Source organism: Arachis hypogaea, chromosome 13 (assembly GCF_003086295.3).
Source record: "Arachis hypogaea cultivar Tifrunner chromosome 13, arahy.Tifrunner.gnm2.J5K5, whole genome shotgun sequence".
Lineage (NCBI taxonomy): Eukaryota > Viridiplantae > Streptophyta > Magnoliopsida > Fabales > Fabaceae > Arachis > Arachis hypogaea.
Window position 1 is genome coordinate 22,246,602 of NC_092048.1, and position 17,668 is coordinate 22,264,269.

A 17,668-nucleotide genomic window follows, 5' to 3' on the forward strand; every position below is an offset into this window, starting at 1 on the left:
GTACCATAAAGTATATGGTCACTCCACAAACGACTGTTACGACCTTAAAAATATGATAGAAAAGCTGGCTAGAGAAGGTCGGCTCGACAAATATCTCATAGAAAGGTCGGACAGTCATGGGAAGAGAAAGCGAGATGATATGGATAGAAGAGACCCACCACCGCAGACTCCGGAGAGACATATCCATATGATCTCAGGAGGGTTCGCAGGAGGGGGACTCACCAAATCCTCTCGCAAAAGGCATCTCAAGAGAGTCTATCAGGTCGGAGGAGATTCATCCGACCTCCCTACCATTTCATTCACAAAAGAAGATGGGCAAGGAATAATCCCTGGACACGATGATCCGGTGGTAATAACTATGATCCTAGCAAATGCCCATCTCCATAGAACCCTAGTAGACCAAGGAAGCTCAGCGGACATTCTTTTCAAGCCCGCTTTCGACAAACTAGGGTTGGATGAAAAAGAGTTAAGAGCCTACCCCGACACCATGTACGGATTAGGTGACATGCCAATAAAGCCACTGGAATTTTTGCCCCTCCACACCACTTTTGGAAAAGGGAAAAAATCAAAAACTCTGAGTATAGACTTCATAGTCATCGATGTAGGGTCAGCATATAATGCTTTAATCGGCAGAGCTACCCTCAATCGACTCGGAGCGGTGGTATCCACTCCCCACCTTTGTATGAAATTCCCGACCTCAGCGGGGATAGCAACGGTAAAAGAAGACCAGAAATTGGCAAGGAAATGCTACAATGAAAGCCTAAACCTGAGAAGAAAGGGCCGAGAAGTCCACACAATAGAGCTCGGAGGTGCAAGGACCAGAGAAGAGCTGCGACTACAGCCGGGAGGAAAAACCGAAGAGATACAGGTAGGCGAAGAGGAAGGGAAAAATACTCACATAGGAGCCAACCTAGGGAAAACCCTAAAACAAGGGTTGACTAAGCTCCTAAGAGATAACTCCGATCTCTTCGCCTGGAAGGCATCCGACATGCCTGGAATAGACCCCGAGCTCATGTCCCACAAGCTTTGGTCTACCCGGGGTCCCGACCTGTACAACAAAGAAGACGCAAGCTCGGCCCAGAACGAGCCCTGATAGTAGAAGAGCAAGTACAGGCGCTCCTGGAAGCCGGTTTCATCAGAGAAGTCAAGTACCCAACATGGCTAGCCAATGTAGTGCTAGTCAAAAAACAAAATGACAAATGGAGAATGTGTGTCGACTATACCGACTTAAATAAGACCTGTCCTAAGGACCCTTATCCACTGTCAAGTATTGACACCCTAGTAGACTCCAGCTCGGGGTATCAATACTTGTCGTTCATGGACGCCTACTTGGGGTATAACCAAATCCCGATGTATGAGCCAGACTAGGAGAAGACGTCATTCATCATGCTCAGAGCTAACTTCTGCTACGTGGTCATGCCATTTGGATTGAAAAATGCAGGAGCCACATACCAGAGGTTGATGAATAAGGTGTTCGCCTCTCACCTTGGAAGCCTAATGGAAGTATACGTCGACGACATGCTGGTGAAAACCGAAAAAGAAGTCGACCTCTTGTCAGATCTCTCACGAGTCTTTGACACCATAAGGTTACACGGGATGAGATTAAATCCCGCAAAGTGTGCCTTCGCGGTAGAGGCAGGAAAATTTCTAGGATTTATGCTGACACAAAGAGGGATCGAAGCAAATCCCGATAAGTGTAGAGCTATCCTGGAGATGAAAAGCCCGACTTGTTTAAGAGAGGTCCAACAACTGAATGGCCGACTTGCAGTCCTCTCCAGATTTTTGGCAGGATCAGCACTAAAATCCCTTCCACTATTCTCCTTATTGAGAAAGGGATGTCAGTTCGAATGGACTTCTGAATGCGAGGAGGCGTTCCAGGAGTTCAAAAGATTCTTGAGCCAACCTCCTATCCTGACCCGACCTATAGCTGGAGAAGACCTCGTCCTATACTTATCTGTAGCAGACAAGGCAGTCTCATTGGCCCCGATAAGAGAAGACGAGGCTGGTCAGCACCCAGTATATTTCATCAGTAAAGCTCTACAAGGTCCTGAGCTAAGGTACCACAAACTAGAGAAGTTTGCCTACTTCTTAGTAGTAGCCTCACGAAGGCTACGGCCTTACTTTCAAGCTCACACAATAAGAGTCCGCACGAACCAACCCATGAAGCAAATCCTCCAAAAGACAGATGTTGCAGGGAGAATGGTTCAATGGGCAATAGAACTCTCCGAGTTCGACTTGAAGTATGAAACTCGGACGGCGATTAAAGCCCAGTGCCTCACCGACTTCATTGCAGAATACGCAGGAGACCAAGAGGAAAAACCAACTACATGGGAACTCTATGTAGATGGATCCTCAAACAAAACAGGAAGCGGCACAGGCATAATATTGGTGAATGAAAGAGGAACCCAGATAGAGGTTTCCCTCAAATTTGAATTCCCAGCTTCAAATAATCAGGCAGAGTATGAAGCCTTGATTGCTGGATTGAAGCTGGCGGAAGAAGTCGATGCTACAAAGGTGATGATATATAGCGACTCGCAAGTGGTGACCTCCCAGATAAGTGGAGAGTATCAGGCAAAGGACCCAAATATGAAGAGGTACTTGGAAAAAACTCTGGAACACCTTGGGCGCTTTGCAGAAACCGAGGTCAAACACATAACTCGGGATCTAAATAGTAGAACAGACGCCCTATCCAAGTTAGCAAGTACCAAGCCAGGAGGGAATAACAGAAGCCTGATCCAGGAAACTCTCCAGGAACTCTCCGTAGTAAAAGAGAAAGACAAACAAGAGGTCCTTAAGGTAGTCGGATTAAGCCTCGGATGGATGAACCCCTTGGTCGAATACATGAAATTTGACATCCTCCCAAAAGAGGAAAAAGAGGCTAAGAAAATCCGGAGAGAAGCACAACACTACACCTTGGTGAAAAATATTCTCTACAGGAGGGGGATATCAACACCATTATTAAAGTGCGTACCGACCTCAAAAACCACCGAGGTATTGGAGGAAGTCCATAGTGGGATCTGCGGAAATCATCTCGGAGCAAGGTCATTAGCCAGGAAAGTGATCCGAGCTGGGTTCTACTGGCCGACCTTGCAGAAAGATGCGACCGAATTTGTGAAAAAGTGTCAACCATGCCAAATGCATGCAAATTTTCACGTGGCTCCCCCGGAGGAGCTCATCAGCATCACTTCTCCATGGCCCTTTGCGAAATGGGGAATGGATTTGTTAGGTCCTTTTCCCCAGGCGCCAGGACAAGTCAAATACCTGATCGTGGGAATAGATTACTTCACAAAATGGATAGAAGCAGAACCATTGGCCACCATCACCGCACAAAGAAGTCGGAGGTTCCTCTACAAAAATATCATCACAAGATATGGGATACCCTATTCCATTACTACAGACAATGGAACTCAGTTCACCGACTCTACCTTTAGAAGCCTAGTAGCCAGTATGAAAATCAAACACCAGTTCACCTCGGTGGAGCATCCGCAAGCCAATGGGCAAGCCGAGGCAGCCAACAAAGTCATACTGACAGAATTGAAGAAAAGATTACAAGATGCAAAAGGAACCTGGGCCGAAGAGCTCCCACAAGTGCTATGGGCTTACAGGACAACCCCCAGTCCGCCACTGGAGAAACGCCGTTCCGACTAGTCTATGGCGTAGAAGCCATGATACCTATAGAAGTCAACGAACAAAGCCCAAGAGTAATTCTCCATGACGAGATCGGAAACATACAGGGACACAAAGAGGAGCTCGACTTGCTCCCCGAAGTCCGAGAAGAAGCCCAGATAAGAGAAGCAGCGTTGAAGCAAAGGATGACTACAAGGTACAACAAAAAAGTCATTCGAAGAGCATTCGCCCCGAACGACTTGGTCTTGATCAGAAACGACATTGGAGTCAACAAATCAGGGGAAGGAAAACTCGCTGCAAATTGGAAGAGACCATACAAAGTCAATGAAGTCTTAGGAAAAGGTTATTATAAAGTAACCGACCTGAACGGAACCGAGTTACCAAGGTCGTGGCATGCTTGTAATATGAAAAGGTACTACAGTTAAAAGCGAACTCTACTCCCTGATGTACTCTTTTCCCAACTTCATGATTTTTTTCCAAAAATCAAAGAATTTTTTCTGAAGAAGGATTTTTAACGAGGCATCATAGTAGAGACTAAGGGAAATAGGTTATCAAAAACCCTTATTAGCAATAAGGTACCTCCCCAATTAATAAAGATCTTTTTCATCTTACAAATATCTCTTATAAATTCCTTCTTTGTTTTCTCTTTCTTTCGACGAAACGCGCCGACTTAAGCTCGACAAAACGTGAAAATCCCATGAACCGACCTAGATGGTCGTCAGGATAAAACGACGAGGTACAAGTCGGTGTAAAGAGGTTACAGAGGTTGATCATGATAAACTCGGAAACATTCCGACTCATAAGTCGAGATAGGAAATCGAGTAAAACAAAAATGAATCACAAAAGTAGCCTAAGTCATAAAAACTCAATAAAACAAAATTGAGTACGAGGAATAAACAAAAGAGATCGAAAAAACCCAGGAAAAGGTTAGAAAGATGTCCTAAAAATCCTTAAAACAAAAAAGGTTCAGAAAAACAGACAAGCCAAAGAAAAGGTTTTTTAGAAAAGATCAAGGGGAGTTTGAAAAATCACTATCAAAAAGCATGCACGCATAAGGTAACTCAAACCCTTATCCAAAAAAGGGTATTTATTATTAACATTAAACCCTTATCCAAGAAGGGGTATTTATTTTTAGCTTAAACCCTTATTAAAAAAGGGTATTTTAAATATTTTGTTTACGGCCTTATAAGGCCAGAAGCAAATTGTTCAAACACCACCAAACACAAATAAAAGTTTAAAGGGGGGGACCCATAGGCCGGGCCCCCAAATAGCCAACAAATTACTTTTTCGAAAGAGGAGTAGACGGATCACCACCATCAGAGTCAGGAAGAGCGCCACCAGGACCAGGGAGAGAGGCATCCATTGGAGACGAAGAGGAAGTCGGAGGAACTGCTGAAGAACTCGGAGCGTCCTTTGAGTGAGGAGGGACTCAATGATCCTCTGCCCCCGAGTCTTCAATTCTGACTCGGAAACGATCATGGGAGCAGGGGGATCAACTATGGCACCGTCAAGGACAACTTTGTCAGGATCCAAAGGAGAAAGATCCAAGTCAGGAGCAATGACTCCAACTTGTTCCTTAAAGATCCTCCAAGCCTCCTCGGCAGCCTCAGCAATAGAGTCCTCCAACTCGGTATATGCCTTCCGAGAATTCAGCAAATCATTCTTCACAGACACAAGATCTTCAAATAAACTTTGGTAGCTGTCCTACGCTGTTTTCCTCAAGCCCACCTCTATGTTGCATTGGGCTTGCAACTTCCTCTCCCTCTCCTAAAGGCCATCTCTCTCCTCCCTCAGCTTGGCGACCTCCTCCTTCAACCCCCTCTCATGCTCTTGATGTATAAGAAGCCTTCCTTCCAGCTCCTCAACCTTCGAGGTTGAACCCAGAGAGTTGAGAGGAGCCTTCTCAAAAATATCTAAGAGTTTACCACAAACACCCGCCGCCCTGAGATTCTCCTCAACCAAAGTGGTAAGGTGATTCCGAACAGATACATCATCCATCCTCATATGAGCATGGGAGTAGATGTACTTTTGGACGAATGCAAGGGCATCCGCCTTAATCTCACCCTCAAAAGAAGAGCCAGACTCTAAAGTCTTGCGCTTCCTCCTCTCGAGCTCAGGAGAAGGTCGGGCGGAGGGGGACGGCTGAGAGAAAGCTGAAGAAGAAATCACAATGGGCTGGGAAGGAGTCCCAACGTTCCGAGGAGGAGGAGGAGGAGGAGGAGGAGGAGAGATAACCGCCTTGGAGCCACCAGTCCTGGCTCGAGACCTTGCTTTGGCCTCCTGGACTCTCTGGTAAGATTCCTGAGCATTCTTCTTCATCATTTCTACAAAAACAAGAAGCAACTAAAAGTCAAACAAGTCGGTACAAGAAATCACAAGTCGAAAGTAAATTAGAAAAACAAAAGCTACCTATTTGCGCCTGGATAAAAGTCGGAGACCCCTGGAGGAATTTCTTAGTGTCCAGGTATAGGGCCCTCCTCCACACTTCTCGGAGGAACCCCACAACGGCCGCCTCCACTTCGTCTAGGTCATCCAGACCATATTTCTCACAGGTGGAGGCCTCCAACCAGTACAGGGGAAAGCGAGGAGAAGAAGTATCATCCAGAAAAAAGGGGTGGTGACCCTCTACAGCTTGCACTTTGAAAAAATAATTTTTAAAGTCATGAAAGGATTCGTCAAAAAGGGTGAAGACTCTCCGACCCTGTATGGCTCGAAAAGACACCCACTGTTGCTTATTATTTAACCCACTAAAGGGTTTGGTCATATGAAAAAGATAGAAAAAAATCTTCAAAGAGGTCAGAAACTCCAAAGCCTGGCTAATAAGTTGATAAATTTTCAAAAAACCCCAAGAGTTGGGGTGAAATTGAGTCGGGGCAACTCGGCAGTGATGCAAAACAGACATCTCAAATTTTGAAAAAGAAAGAAAAACACCCAAACGGGTGATCATACACTCATACATAAAGAAAAAATGGGGGGCTGCTTCATTGGCCCTCCCGAAGCAAACCCGGTCTTCTGGACCCGGGACTACCAACTCATACTTCGGCTCGTCCTCCTCATAAGTACAAATTCTGTGGCGAGTACGAAGGTGGGTGATAAACTCAGTATCGACCGAAGGTTCCTCCCCTAGGACCGTGACATCAACCCACTGAGAAAGAACATCTACGGAAGCCATTTTCTTTTCTTAAAAAGGTGACAAAAACCTACAAGGGAAAGAGAAAAGGAAAATCAAAAAACACGGTCTCTAAAGGGAGGGAATACGGAACTAAACGGAAGTCTACAAACCAACCTATCTATCTACAAAATAAAGGCTTGCAAATAGAAAAGCATGTTACAGAAGGAGAAAAAACTAACCTTTATCTGAAAATGAGGGTTGGAGGAAGTAAAAGTCTTCGAACACAAGAGTGCAGCACGAACAGATGAAGAGGAAATTTGAAAAACGCAGAAACGAAACAAGGAAAGAGAGGGAAGGTATTTATAAGTACGCTAGGGACACAATGGTAAAAACGGGGCAGTCATTAATAAAGACGCACCGTTACCAAGACCATCAATCCCTACGCACATCCCTAACGGACGCGACGCTTGATTAGACGTAACTGTCAGAACCAAAAGGTCATGAAAAGTCACGTCAGTTTTAGACCATCACGTCGGTCCCCCAACAAGTCGGCTACAACCCCGAGTGGAATACTCGAACCCAAATCTTAAAAAATTGGGCTCGAGTAGGGGCAATGTTAAATACCCTGACCCAATGATAAGGCCCAGGTCTAAATAAAAGGCCCAATCCTAAAGGATGAGCCCCGCATTTCACCCACCTTCCTCCCAGGAAGTCGGTTCCTATCACGACTTACTCTAAAGAAGTCGGGGACGAGAGTTAGCTGGCAGATAAACACTCGTTTGAATGAGTAACTACCCCTAGAATCTCTCTAACCACTTCTAGGAGCCATATCTTAACCTCCCCAAGATAAAGGGATGGTTAACACCCTAAAAAAGTGGCACTACTTCAACGGTGGTTATTGGTTCACCACTATAAGTACACTGACATCTCTCAGGTATCTCTAAGTCTCAATACTCTCTAGACCTGTTTTGCTCCCTTTGCTGACTTTGGCATCGGAGTATCTTTGCAGGTAACACCCCCCCTCACCTCTCACGAGCAGGTCGGACGGAGCCCGTGGATCGTTAATCCACCTACAGGCCTCCTCTCCCATACGTTTGGGCCAACCAATACCGTCCAGCCCATTAATCTCCGGTTACCCACCGTAACAGTATTAAAATTTGTTAATGTGACACATTGCTACAACCCAATCTTAATTAGCTGCTAATATAAAACTCAACCCGCACCTTACTTGACCTGCGCTCAAACCTGCTCCGCACTCAACCTACCCGCAACAGCCACCCCTAGTTTTTTCATATGCCAACTCAAGGAAAGAACTGTTGTGATCTAAGCAATGACCATGGCTGAATATTGATATTACATGCTGGTTATAAATTGTTGCAGCGGTTGGAGTTTCATTTAAAAAAGAAAAAAAAAAAAACTAAATCTTATGAGCTTACAACGATTCATGAATTAATGCAAAATTAAGGCTTTTCACAAAACTTCTGTTCTGTGCTTCCAAGCAACAAAATAAACCACTCATTCCAAATAAACATCTTTCTAACAGTAAATGATTTTATTATTCTTCATGTAGCAGCAACATAATAGCAGAAACAGCGTGAGGCAAACACGAGTATATTATATTAGTATATGAATAAAATTGTCACCAAACTGCAAGGAAATTCATGTATACAAGAAACTGGGGAAATTATAGTATACAGAAACCTATAGTACAATGCAGTCATTGCTACAACAGAATAATAAGACACACTTCAGATTGAAAAGAAAACCAATTGAATTCTAACCCCAAAACAATTGAATCAAGTACCTATACCAATATATTCTTTAATATTCCTTCTATGTAAAGATTAAATAATTAGTGGGATGATATGAAATAAATGCTTTGATTGAAGTTTGATGGGGGAAGTTATCGTGTGACTTCTCAAAACTATTCAAAATCTAGCACAGCCTTTGCTGGGGCTTTTGTTTTCAAGATCATCTCTTTGTATTCGTCTTCGGGGTTCGACAAAGAAACAATGGCACCTCCAGCTCCTATTGAAGCTTCACCATCATGTATAATCACCGTTCTTATGACAATATTAAGATCAAATGTCTGGTTGTACGAAAAAAATCCGATACAACCGGAGTATATACCTCGAGAACAACTTTCAATGGAATCAAGAAGTTCCATCGATCTCAGCTTTGGAGCACCGGTCATCGAACCACCTGGGAATGCAGCTTTTACGCAATCTACTGCACTGGCGTCAGACCTCTTCTTCCCACGAATCGTGCTCACCATTGTGTGAACAGTTGCATATGACTCCACATCCATGAGACGTGGCACATGTACAGATCCTGGATCACAGACCCGACCGAGATCATTCCTTAGAAGGTCTACAATCATCAGATTTTCAGCTTGATCCTTTTCACTGAAAGAGCAAGCCAGTTAGTTCATAACATATTCACCCATCTTCATCTTAAACTACCAGCATGTTAAAATTTCGGATTCTGTTAATTTAAAAGTTTTTCTTGGACAGCACAAGTCTATAGATAAAATATTCTGAACTACATACACAACTTCATTTGCAACCAAGCATAGGTCATCACACATTTCAAAGAGTCTTGATAATTTTTCAAATCACAGAAGCATCAGATAAACTCCGAGAATCAATATATCACATGACAAAACAACTTTCGAGAAAGCGAGTAACCAAAGTTTAAACTGCAGTAGCAATATTTCAGGATATGATGATGAAAAGACCTATATAGTACCCAGAGAAAAGTGGATCACCTGAGTTGCAATTTCAATTTGAGTCGCTCATCTTCCTCGGCGGTAGCACCACGAGCTATTGTACCCTTAATGGGCTTAGCTTCTAGTATATCATTTCTATCCAACTGCAAGAACCTTTCAGGGGAAGAGCAGCAAATACACAAGTCTTCCTTCGGAAAATTAAGCCATGCAGCATAAGGTGCTGGATTCCTTTCTCTCAAATGAAGATAAAGTCCAAGAGAGTCTAAATTCTCGATCGGTTTCCTCATCTGATTTGTGAGGCACAACTCATAGCTTTCTCCATCTTTAATGTATTCCAGGCACTTCTTTACATCCTTAATGTACTGCTCTCTAGATTTTTCAGCTGCAAAACCGACCTTTTGTGAGGAACAAGTTAGAGGATGTGGATACTGCTTTTCTGACCCCATTATCTCAGAACCATATAAGTTCAGAAGCTTCTCCTCAGCATCATCCAACCATTGTGTCATGCTTGAGCTTTCTTCATGTATAGCCAATATATAAACATTGTCATTTTTGTGGTCAATAGCTATAAAGTTATCGGCAAAGAAAAAACAAGCGTCTGGAGTTTTGGACTTGTTACGGTTAGATGTGACACAACATTCACTTTTGAGGTTGTACCTGCAACAGAGGATATTAACAGGTGAGAAAGAAAAGGAGATCGCGTGCAGAAAATAAAGAGATCACAACTAGAAAGGCACAACTGGAAGAAAAAAAAAAATGTAATTGCTTGAACTAAGCATTCAGGTTACTCAGTGTAGACATACAATAGCTTTGAGTTTACCACCTACCCGATGTAACCAACATATCCACCATGAAAGTCAAATGGCAGACCTTCGTAATCTTTTTCATCATAGTGATATGATTGAAGCTCCTGCCAAATGAAGAAGGCAATTTATTTACATGGGAAGAAAAAAGAACATATCGGATATTTAGTTATGATAATTAGATAAATGAATATAGACCTGTTAATATTCGGAAGATACAAGTTTGTACAAAGAAAAATACAAAGTACACAAATGAAGGCTGTTTAAAGAAAATTTACACTTTTTTAATGTCTCTTCTCAGTTTACTTTATCCTGCATCCTAAATACCCCTTTTCTTCATTTCTAATCAGAAGAGCGAAATTCAAGGCCATATATGGCATTTTATTGGTCTAAATGACAATCATGCACATTAAGGATCTTTATTATATATGTCATATCTACATATTTCTTGTTTATTAATTAGGATATACACATTCTCTCGGGAAAAAGAAATTTCATTGGAGAAAAAGGGGACAACATAGCAAAGGAAAGGCAAAATATCGTCCAAAAACCAAACCATAGAAACTAAACATGACAAGTGTCAAGGACCAACTATCTTGAAATCTTAAGTTGTTAGGCAGGAGCCATTGAGCCAATTGTGATTTTATATCTCTACCCTCTAGCACTCTCCTTCTGGGTAGAATTTTTGGCATTGAAACATAGGCGTGTGGACCCATTTTTACCTTCTGCTTAGATTCAACTTAATTATGGTAAATGGAGATGATAAGGATAGTATTCCTAATAAAGACACTGATCCCATGTCTAGAATCCATTTCCCAGCAACCTTAAGCAAATAGAAAAGGATTAGGCATAGCCCTATATCTCCAAGGTACAATAAAGAAGCTTATCGGTTCCAAGGTACAAGGTAAAATTACAAACCTTGTTCAAAAAATCGAAAAAACCTTCTTCCAAAAATCTTGTTTCAGTGGAACCTTGACAATTTTCCATTGACAAGTAGCCACCACCTTTCGAACACCGATCACTGGAAAAATAATGAAATATACATTATTTATCTAAGAATATACCGTAGACTCAAAGGTATGACCATTGTAATGGTAAATAGAAAGGTTTTTTCATGTCAATGCATCAATGCAGATAACTAGGACAATGCATGATGCATAAACTAAAACACAAGCACACTAGAACATTCACCAATGTTGAAAATAACATTTATATTAACGATGATGATGATAGAGAAAAATAATCTATAATATGGAAGAGAATAGATGAAAGGGGAAAAGATAATTATAAAGTAATCCAACAGTAAATAGGATCAATTTCAAACCTTTGATCAGATAATCTGAAAGTCAAATGCTTCCAAAGTGATCCACCTTTTCCTCCCATGAATGAGAAGCGTGCTCTTCCCTAATTAGGATGGCAAGAATAATGTTAAATATAGAACAGTTAAGTTGTGATGGAAGATGTGGCATATACATTAGCACAGATGATGAGATGCAAGTTGACAAAAATTACAGTTTGATGATCCAAGTGACAAAAGATATACCCTGTGGAAGATGATTAAAATAAGAGTTTTCTTTCGCTTATCCAAAAACACTAAAAAGAAAAGGAGGGGAAAGAAAAGCCATGAATTCATACAAAAAATACCTTCTCTGTGGAAGAACTATCCAACCAGAAAGTGTTTTCAGTTTCATGTCCGAACAACCCACAAAATATACCTTTCGCACCACCAACTTGACTAGCCAGGTGAGTGCATTTCCTCCATTTCAACTTCAAACATTTTCGATCAGTTCTTGCATGATGACCATTTGCAACGTTGCACTTTTCTAAACGAGTCTTCTCAGCATTATCATCTACCATATGTCGATGACCATTAACTACCTTATTTAGCTGATCAACTGTACTGGTCTCCGAACTAATACTTCTATGCAAATCTCCATAATGTCTACTAGCACTTGAAACCTGCATGTGTGCTAAAGAAAGTTTACTGCTCAAGTAAATTGCAAGGAACTCAATGGTAATTTGGATGTCTAAAAATAATAGTAAAAACATGGAACATGTAAACAGTGTTAAAAGTATTTTAATCACTTTGGTACAACCGCCATACTGTTTAATATTTATACCACACTGCGCAAGAAGGGTGGCCATACAAAAATAATTTGATAAGCACACATGACACAATGAATTTGCATTTACATACAAAAAGTTCTTCATTTTACCATAAGAATGAGCACGCTTTTCTATGCTTTGTGATGACTTGTATCTCAGCCAATACTCATTTGTAATATCTCTGAAATTCTTGAATATTTGACTTCCATGGCATGTTGCAACACTCTCTGGATGAAACTGAAGGTCAAAAGTGTTGAGTTGAACGTAGTTCACAGAAAAGATTAAACCAATAAAAACAAAGAACGATTATAATTAAACAATGTCTGTATATAACACCTGCACACCATAGTGCGGTCTTGTACAATGCTTGATCCCCATAAGAACTCTTGAACTTCTTGGTGTTCCATTTCCTGCTTTAGGTGAACAAGAATCAACGAAGACATTTTGTTCTGTCTGTGTTCCAAGAGCATTGGAGACGTTATGATCCTTGGCCCCAACAAATGGAAGTGTGTTTGAGGAAGACGTCCAAGCTATCGGAATGAGCACTTCAGGAAGTGATTCAGAATCTATAACCAATGAATGATATCGAACCACCTGAAATATAGGATAAACAATGATTACGACTGCTGATGGTAGATCAGATAGCTCTTTTTCAACTTTTCACATAAATAAAACAAATTGACCATAAATTGCAAGGGACCAGTTTACATCCAATCCCCATCATGGTGCACCAGATGTAATATTCTGATGTTATCAACAAATTATATAATTGCACAGCCATTTTTTCACCCTGAAATCCAAATTATTATAATGATCTACAACAAGTGACATTTAGTTTGTGAAATGTTCTAGAATTGCTGAATGCAACAATCTTTGGTTAATATTGAAGAACTTTTATGTCTCAATTAGGAATATGATAACTTCAGGATTGAATACTACGTGAATATTTGAATTCTTTAAAATGTTTGAGGATTCAAATTAATAATCTTTAGACTATAGTGGAAAACAAACCTTGAAACCTGAATTCCTGCCAGATGGTATGCCATGAAAAAGCTCGCAGCCGCTATGCTCAACTTCACTTCATGGTAGAAAGAGAGAAAATACAAACAAAGTAAGGAATAAATATGATACCTTTAAATGACATTTTAATTTAGGTTAAATCTTCTTCCTGATGATAATAAGTACATAATAATTACTGAAAAACCAGCATACAAGTTTCTAAATTTTTGGGTCATACCTCAAACGCCCATGGATTGGTTCAGGCGCATGGACAATGTGAGCTCCATGGACATATCCCAATGCCTACCAAATCATACATTAAGCAAATACATCATCAAAATAACATAACATGAGCTACAGTATCAAAAGGCGAAGGATGAAACCTGATATCATGAACCAAAAAGATGAGTAACAAAAGTATTAACTTTAAGATACTACATAGCAGCAGGTAAGATGTGAAAACACACCAAGATTACAAGAGAAATTGGTGATAACTTCATAGCCAATATCAATTATCTTTGGACAAGGATTCCTTTACCATATAATCAAACAATAGACCATTATATAGGAAAAAAGGGCAAAAACAAAGCATAAATAAGGAGAAAATACCTGGTGTCCGAGGCAAACACCCAAAACAGGTATATCCCAGCATTTATGCAGTAGTTGAAGACAAATACCTGAAGCATACAGAATCATTTCCAAAAAGTATTAGAATAAAGAATCTCCACAGCCCATAACACAAAGATCAACACACATCGTACACTAAAATTTTAAGATTACATTAAGAAAATTATATCAAACGGCATAGTTATACCGGCAATCCATTCTTTTGAGGATATTTCACTTATATGGTTAGAAAAAGGAGGAGATGAATCTACGATGTGGGACTTTGGAGGGAAGGGGAAGAGAAAGAAGGGTTTGTAGCATAAAAAATTCATAATATGACACCATAAATGTTTTCTTTCCCTCTCTTTCCCTCCAAAACCCCAACTCACAAACAACCCCCTAAGAAATAAGAGTCAAAAGTGTATCGGTGGGGAAAATTGAAGTAGCATCCAATGACAATATGACAAATACTCGTCTAAGATGCCAAAATCATGCCCGGAGACCATCAATCCACAAGTTTAGAAACTTATTTTTCTGTTGCATCTTCTAGAGCAGTAAATAAATGCATAATGAAAACTCCACAAAGGCATCCATGTTCTCACCTATATCTTGTGGGCATGCTGGAGAACCAGGTCCAGGTGATATTACAATGTTATCAAATGCATTTTCTTCATACAAGTAATGGCTAAGTTCTTCCCATGTCCAATCATCATTTTGGATCACCACAGGAGGGACTGGCAAAATGAAAAAACAAAACCAACTGTTTAGGGAATTCAACTCCTTGCATAAACTTTTTAATCCTTTCAAGCACAAAGTATTATGCATGGTATTTTAGAATGTTCAGAACAGATTTTTAATATCTTTGGAATATAGTGTCATTTTGATTCTTAATTACAAGATAATTAATTTCCAAACAAGTGGGAAGGTAATTATTCACTGCTGATATATATTTGAATCTATATAAAACAGCAATTCTAAGGAGAGAATCTAATGATTGACCATTACAGCACTACTATTCTGCAGGTCTTCAACTTTAAATCACATCCACCTTCAAATGAGAAGATAAAAATGACATACCTCCATTAACAACAGATAACTCCTGATATATATTATATGTGTAACTGTCATAGTTATCAATCAACAATGTTCTCACAAAATCCAGCTTCTGTAAAGGCAAAGGCACTTGTAGCCTTTTCTTTCTTTTAGATGACTCTAAGTGACTATGCATCAATTGGCAAGATATAGTCACATTCTTTCTATCACAATTCAATGGCTGCACATCATCTTTCTTAATGAAACAAGCGACCCTCACTGATGGTTTGGACAAAAGAAAGTTCACATTTGCATATTGAATGTCTTCACTTGTTGGACAAGTGAGCTCTGAAGGCAGCAACCGCAGAGCAAGGTTCATTTTTCATAGAGAAATTGTCCAAACTCTGAAGAACTAAATTGGATTCGAGCAAGAAGCTGCAGCCTCCACACCACTGCCAACACCACCTTCTGCAGATGAAATATGCATGCAAAATTCTCAGTCTATGATCTAAGCTGTGCTCTATTTTTTATGCCTTCTAAACTCAGAAAATGTCATAAATTAAGTGCTAAGCTCATGTCACCGTACACCAGTCAGTTTACCAAGAAATTATATGCAAAAACCAGCTTTTATTACATCATATCAACTAATAGAACATGTGAGCATGTAAACAAAGTGAACATAAGCAGAAACAAATTCAAGTTTGAATGGGGTTAAAAAGGTGATTTTGGAAACAGCCTAGAATGCAGCTCAACATGAAAAATGAAGAACAATGAAACAGAGACACATATGTAGGTGTTGATAACTAACACATACACATCTTTTTTTCGCTGCTTTTTTGGATTGTAATAGAAGTTGTAGATTCAAGAGATCACAAAAGGATGCAAATATCAATAACCCAGATCACGTAGGAGAAAAAAAGATGAAAAGAAACAGAACAAGAAGAAGCTGAAAGTAACAAATTGGAATTAGAAACAATAAGCATACAGAGAGATGAAAGAAGGGAAAGTGTGGGTGCCAACAAAAAAAAAGGAGGAGAAGGAAATAAATACCGAAGTTTATGGAAGAAGCATGGCTGAAAGAGATGGTGGCGAATGGTGAGGAAGGCGGTGAGGATTCGGAGCGGGTGGTGCAGATAGATGCCGAACAATAAATCAGCTCACTTTATTTAGTTTATTATATATATTGCGACAATGCACTCATTTTTTTTTTTTTCACCATAGCATTCTTACATGGAAAAACAACCATTTTCACGCAAGAATTTTGCGCCGACAGAAGTACCAATTAAAAAAGAAAGTTGATGTTATACGGTGAACTTTTTCTTTTTAATATTGTATGATTAGGGGTGAAATCTTTTATTATGAATTAAACTGTGTGTTGAACAGTCACAAAAAAAAAAAAAAAAAACTGTGTGCGTTGAAAGTTACTATGACTATTTATAAAAGGTGAGTGATATTTTGTGTTTTTTTAAATTAAAATAATACTTTTTATTACAAAACGTTAGTAATATTTTATTTTTTTATAATTTAAAATTTTTTTATTACAAAAATGTCAATGATATTTTGTGCTATTATTACAACTATGTAGAATACTAAAATAATAAAATATTTTTGTATTTCACATTAAAATTATTTATATATAAAAATTTTAGTCAAATTAGACTAAAAATTTTAGATATGAGAGTGATACGAGTGAAATACCTTAACATAGTATTTTTTTGTGTTTTTTAAAACTGTGAGAGGTACACAAATTAGACCGTTCGATTTTTATATCTCAAATATTTTAATTTTTTAACACAAATCGGACGGTCTGATTTGTGTTTCTCTTACAAATTAGACGGTCTAATTTCTATACCTATATAAATCGGATAGTCTAATTTCTGTATTTCTAATAAATCAGACGGTTCGATTTCTACTTCTCTAATTAAACGGTTTTACATTTGATAATAACATTCTAACGGTTCACATTTCAAAAAAATACCATTGCTATTTTAATATTAAAAACAAAAAATGACAAAACTATAGTAAGATGTTGAACAGATAAAAAAACTCTATACACAATTCATATAAATCTCAAAAAAATTGTTTAATAAAAAATATTAAAAATATAATCATCCTTTTTTTTATTAAATTAAACTTTTAAAGAAATACTGAAATAGTATCTTCATGTCAAATTAGATTAATAATTCCATCCTTGCTAATAGAGGTGTAAGTTATCGAATCGGACCGAAATTTATTGTAAAACCGAACCAAAATTTATAACAACCAAAGAGAAAATCGAAAAAAAATTGATTTTTTTAATTAAATCGATCGGTTCGATTCGATTTTCGGTTGGCTCAATAAAAACCGAACCAAACCAAACCGAACCGAAATATTGGTTCAGAAATGCTTGTTTTTACAAGTTTTCCCTTTAACCTCATATGCAAACCTCTGACTAAGTGTTTAGATAGAGAGATATGTGGCGTTGTGTTTATTATGGATATGGAAACTATTTCTGCTGCATCGCCATATCCCATAACTATCAGCATAGTAAACTTATTTACAGAAGATTGTTTCTGCATCATTAACAATGTAACTAACTAAATATGGTGTTCTTGTTTTAATACAGGAATGATTTATGTGGATTGTCACCACAAGTTGAAAAAGTGCTTAATCGAC

At 39.3% G+C, this 17,668-nt stretch overlaps 1 protein-coding gene across 1 annotated transcript; it reads right to left on the reverse strand.

Moving 5' to 3' along the window:
- Positions 1-8,334: 8,334 nt before the first annotated feature.
- On the reverse strand, positions 8,335-16,259 carry LOC112737659 (aminodeoxychorismate synthase, chloroplastic). Its single transcript, XM_025787648.3, has 14 exons — positions 16,064-16,259; positions 15,059-15,481; positions 14,584-14,715; positions 13,985-14,052; positions 13,614-13,678; positions 13,388-13,454; positions 12,713-12,970; positions 12,487-12,613; positions 11,915-12,240; positions 11,595-11,674; positions 11,189-11,291; positions 10,295-10,377; positions 9,507-10,124; positions 8,335-9,144 (listed from the first exon to the last, which is right to left on the reverse strand). Exons 2-14 carry the CDS (start codon positions 15,390-15,392, stop codon positions 8,664-8,666), a joined length of 2,742 nt encoding a protein of 913 aa, XP_025643433.1. The 5' UTR covers positions 15,393-15,481; positions 16,064-16,259; the 3' UTR covers positions 8,335-8,663.
- Positions 16,260-17,668: the final 1,409 nt, after the last annotated feature.

Excerpts from the sequence above, each read along its gene's own strand:
- LOC112737659 (XM_025787648.3), bottom strand. The coding sequence starts at position 15,392 with ATGAACCTTGCTCTGCGGTTGCTGCCTTCAGAGCTCACTTGTCCAACA. Across the intron at positions 14,053-14,583 it reads AGCATGCCCACAAGATATAG|GTATTTGTCTTCAACTACTG; the intron begins GTGAGAACATGG and ends TGTATGCTTCAG. Across the intron at positions 10,378-11,188 it reads TTTTCGATTTTTTGAACAAG|GAGCTTCAATCATATCACTA; the intron begins GTTTGTAATTTT and ends TTCATTTGGCAG.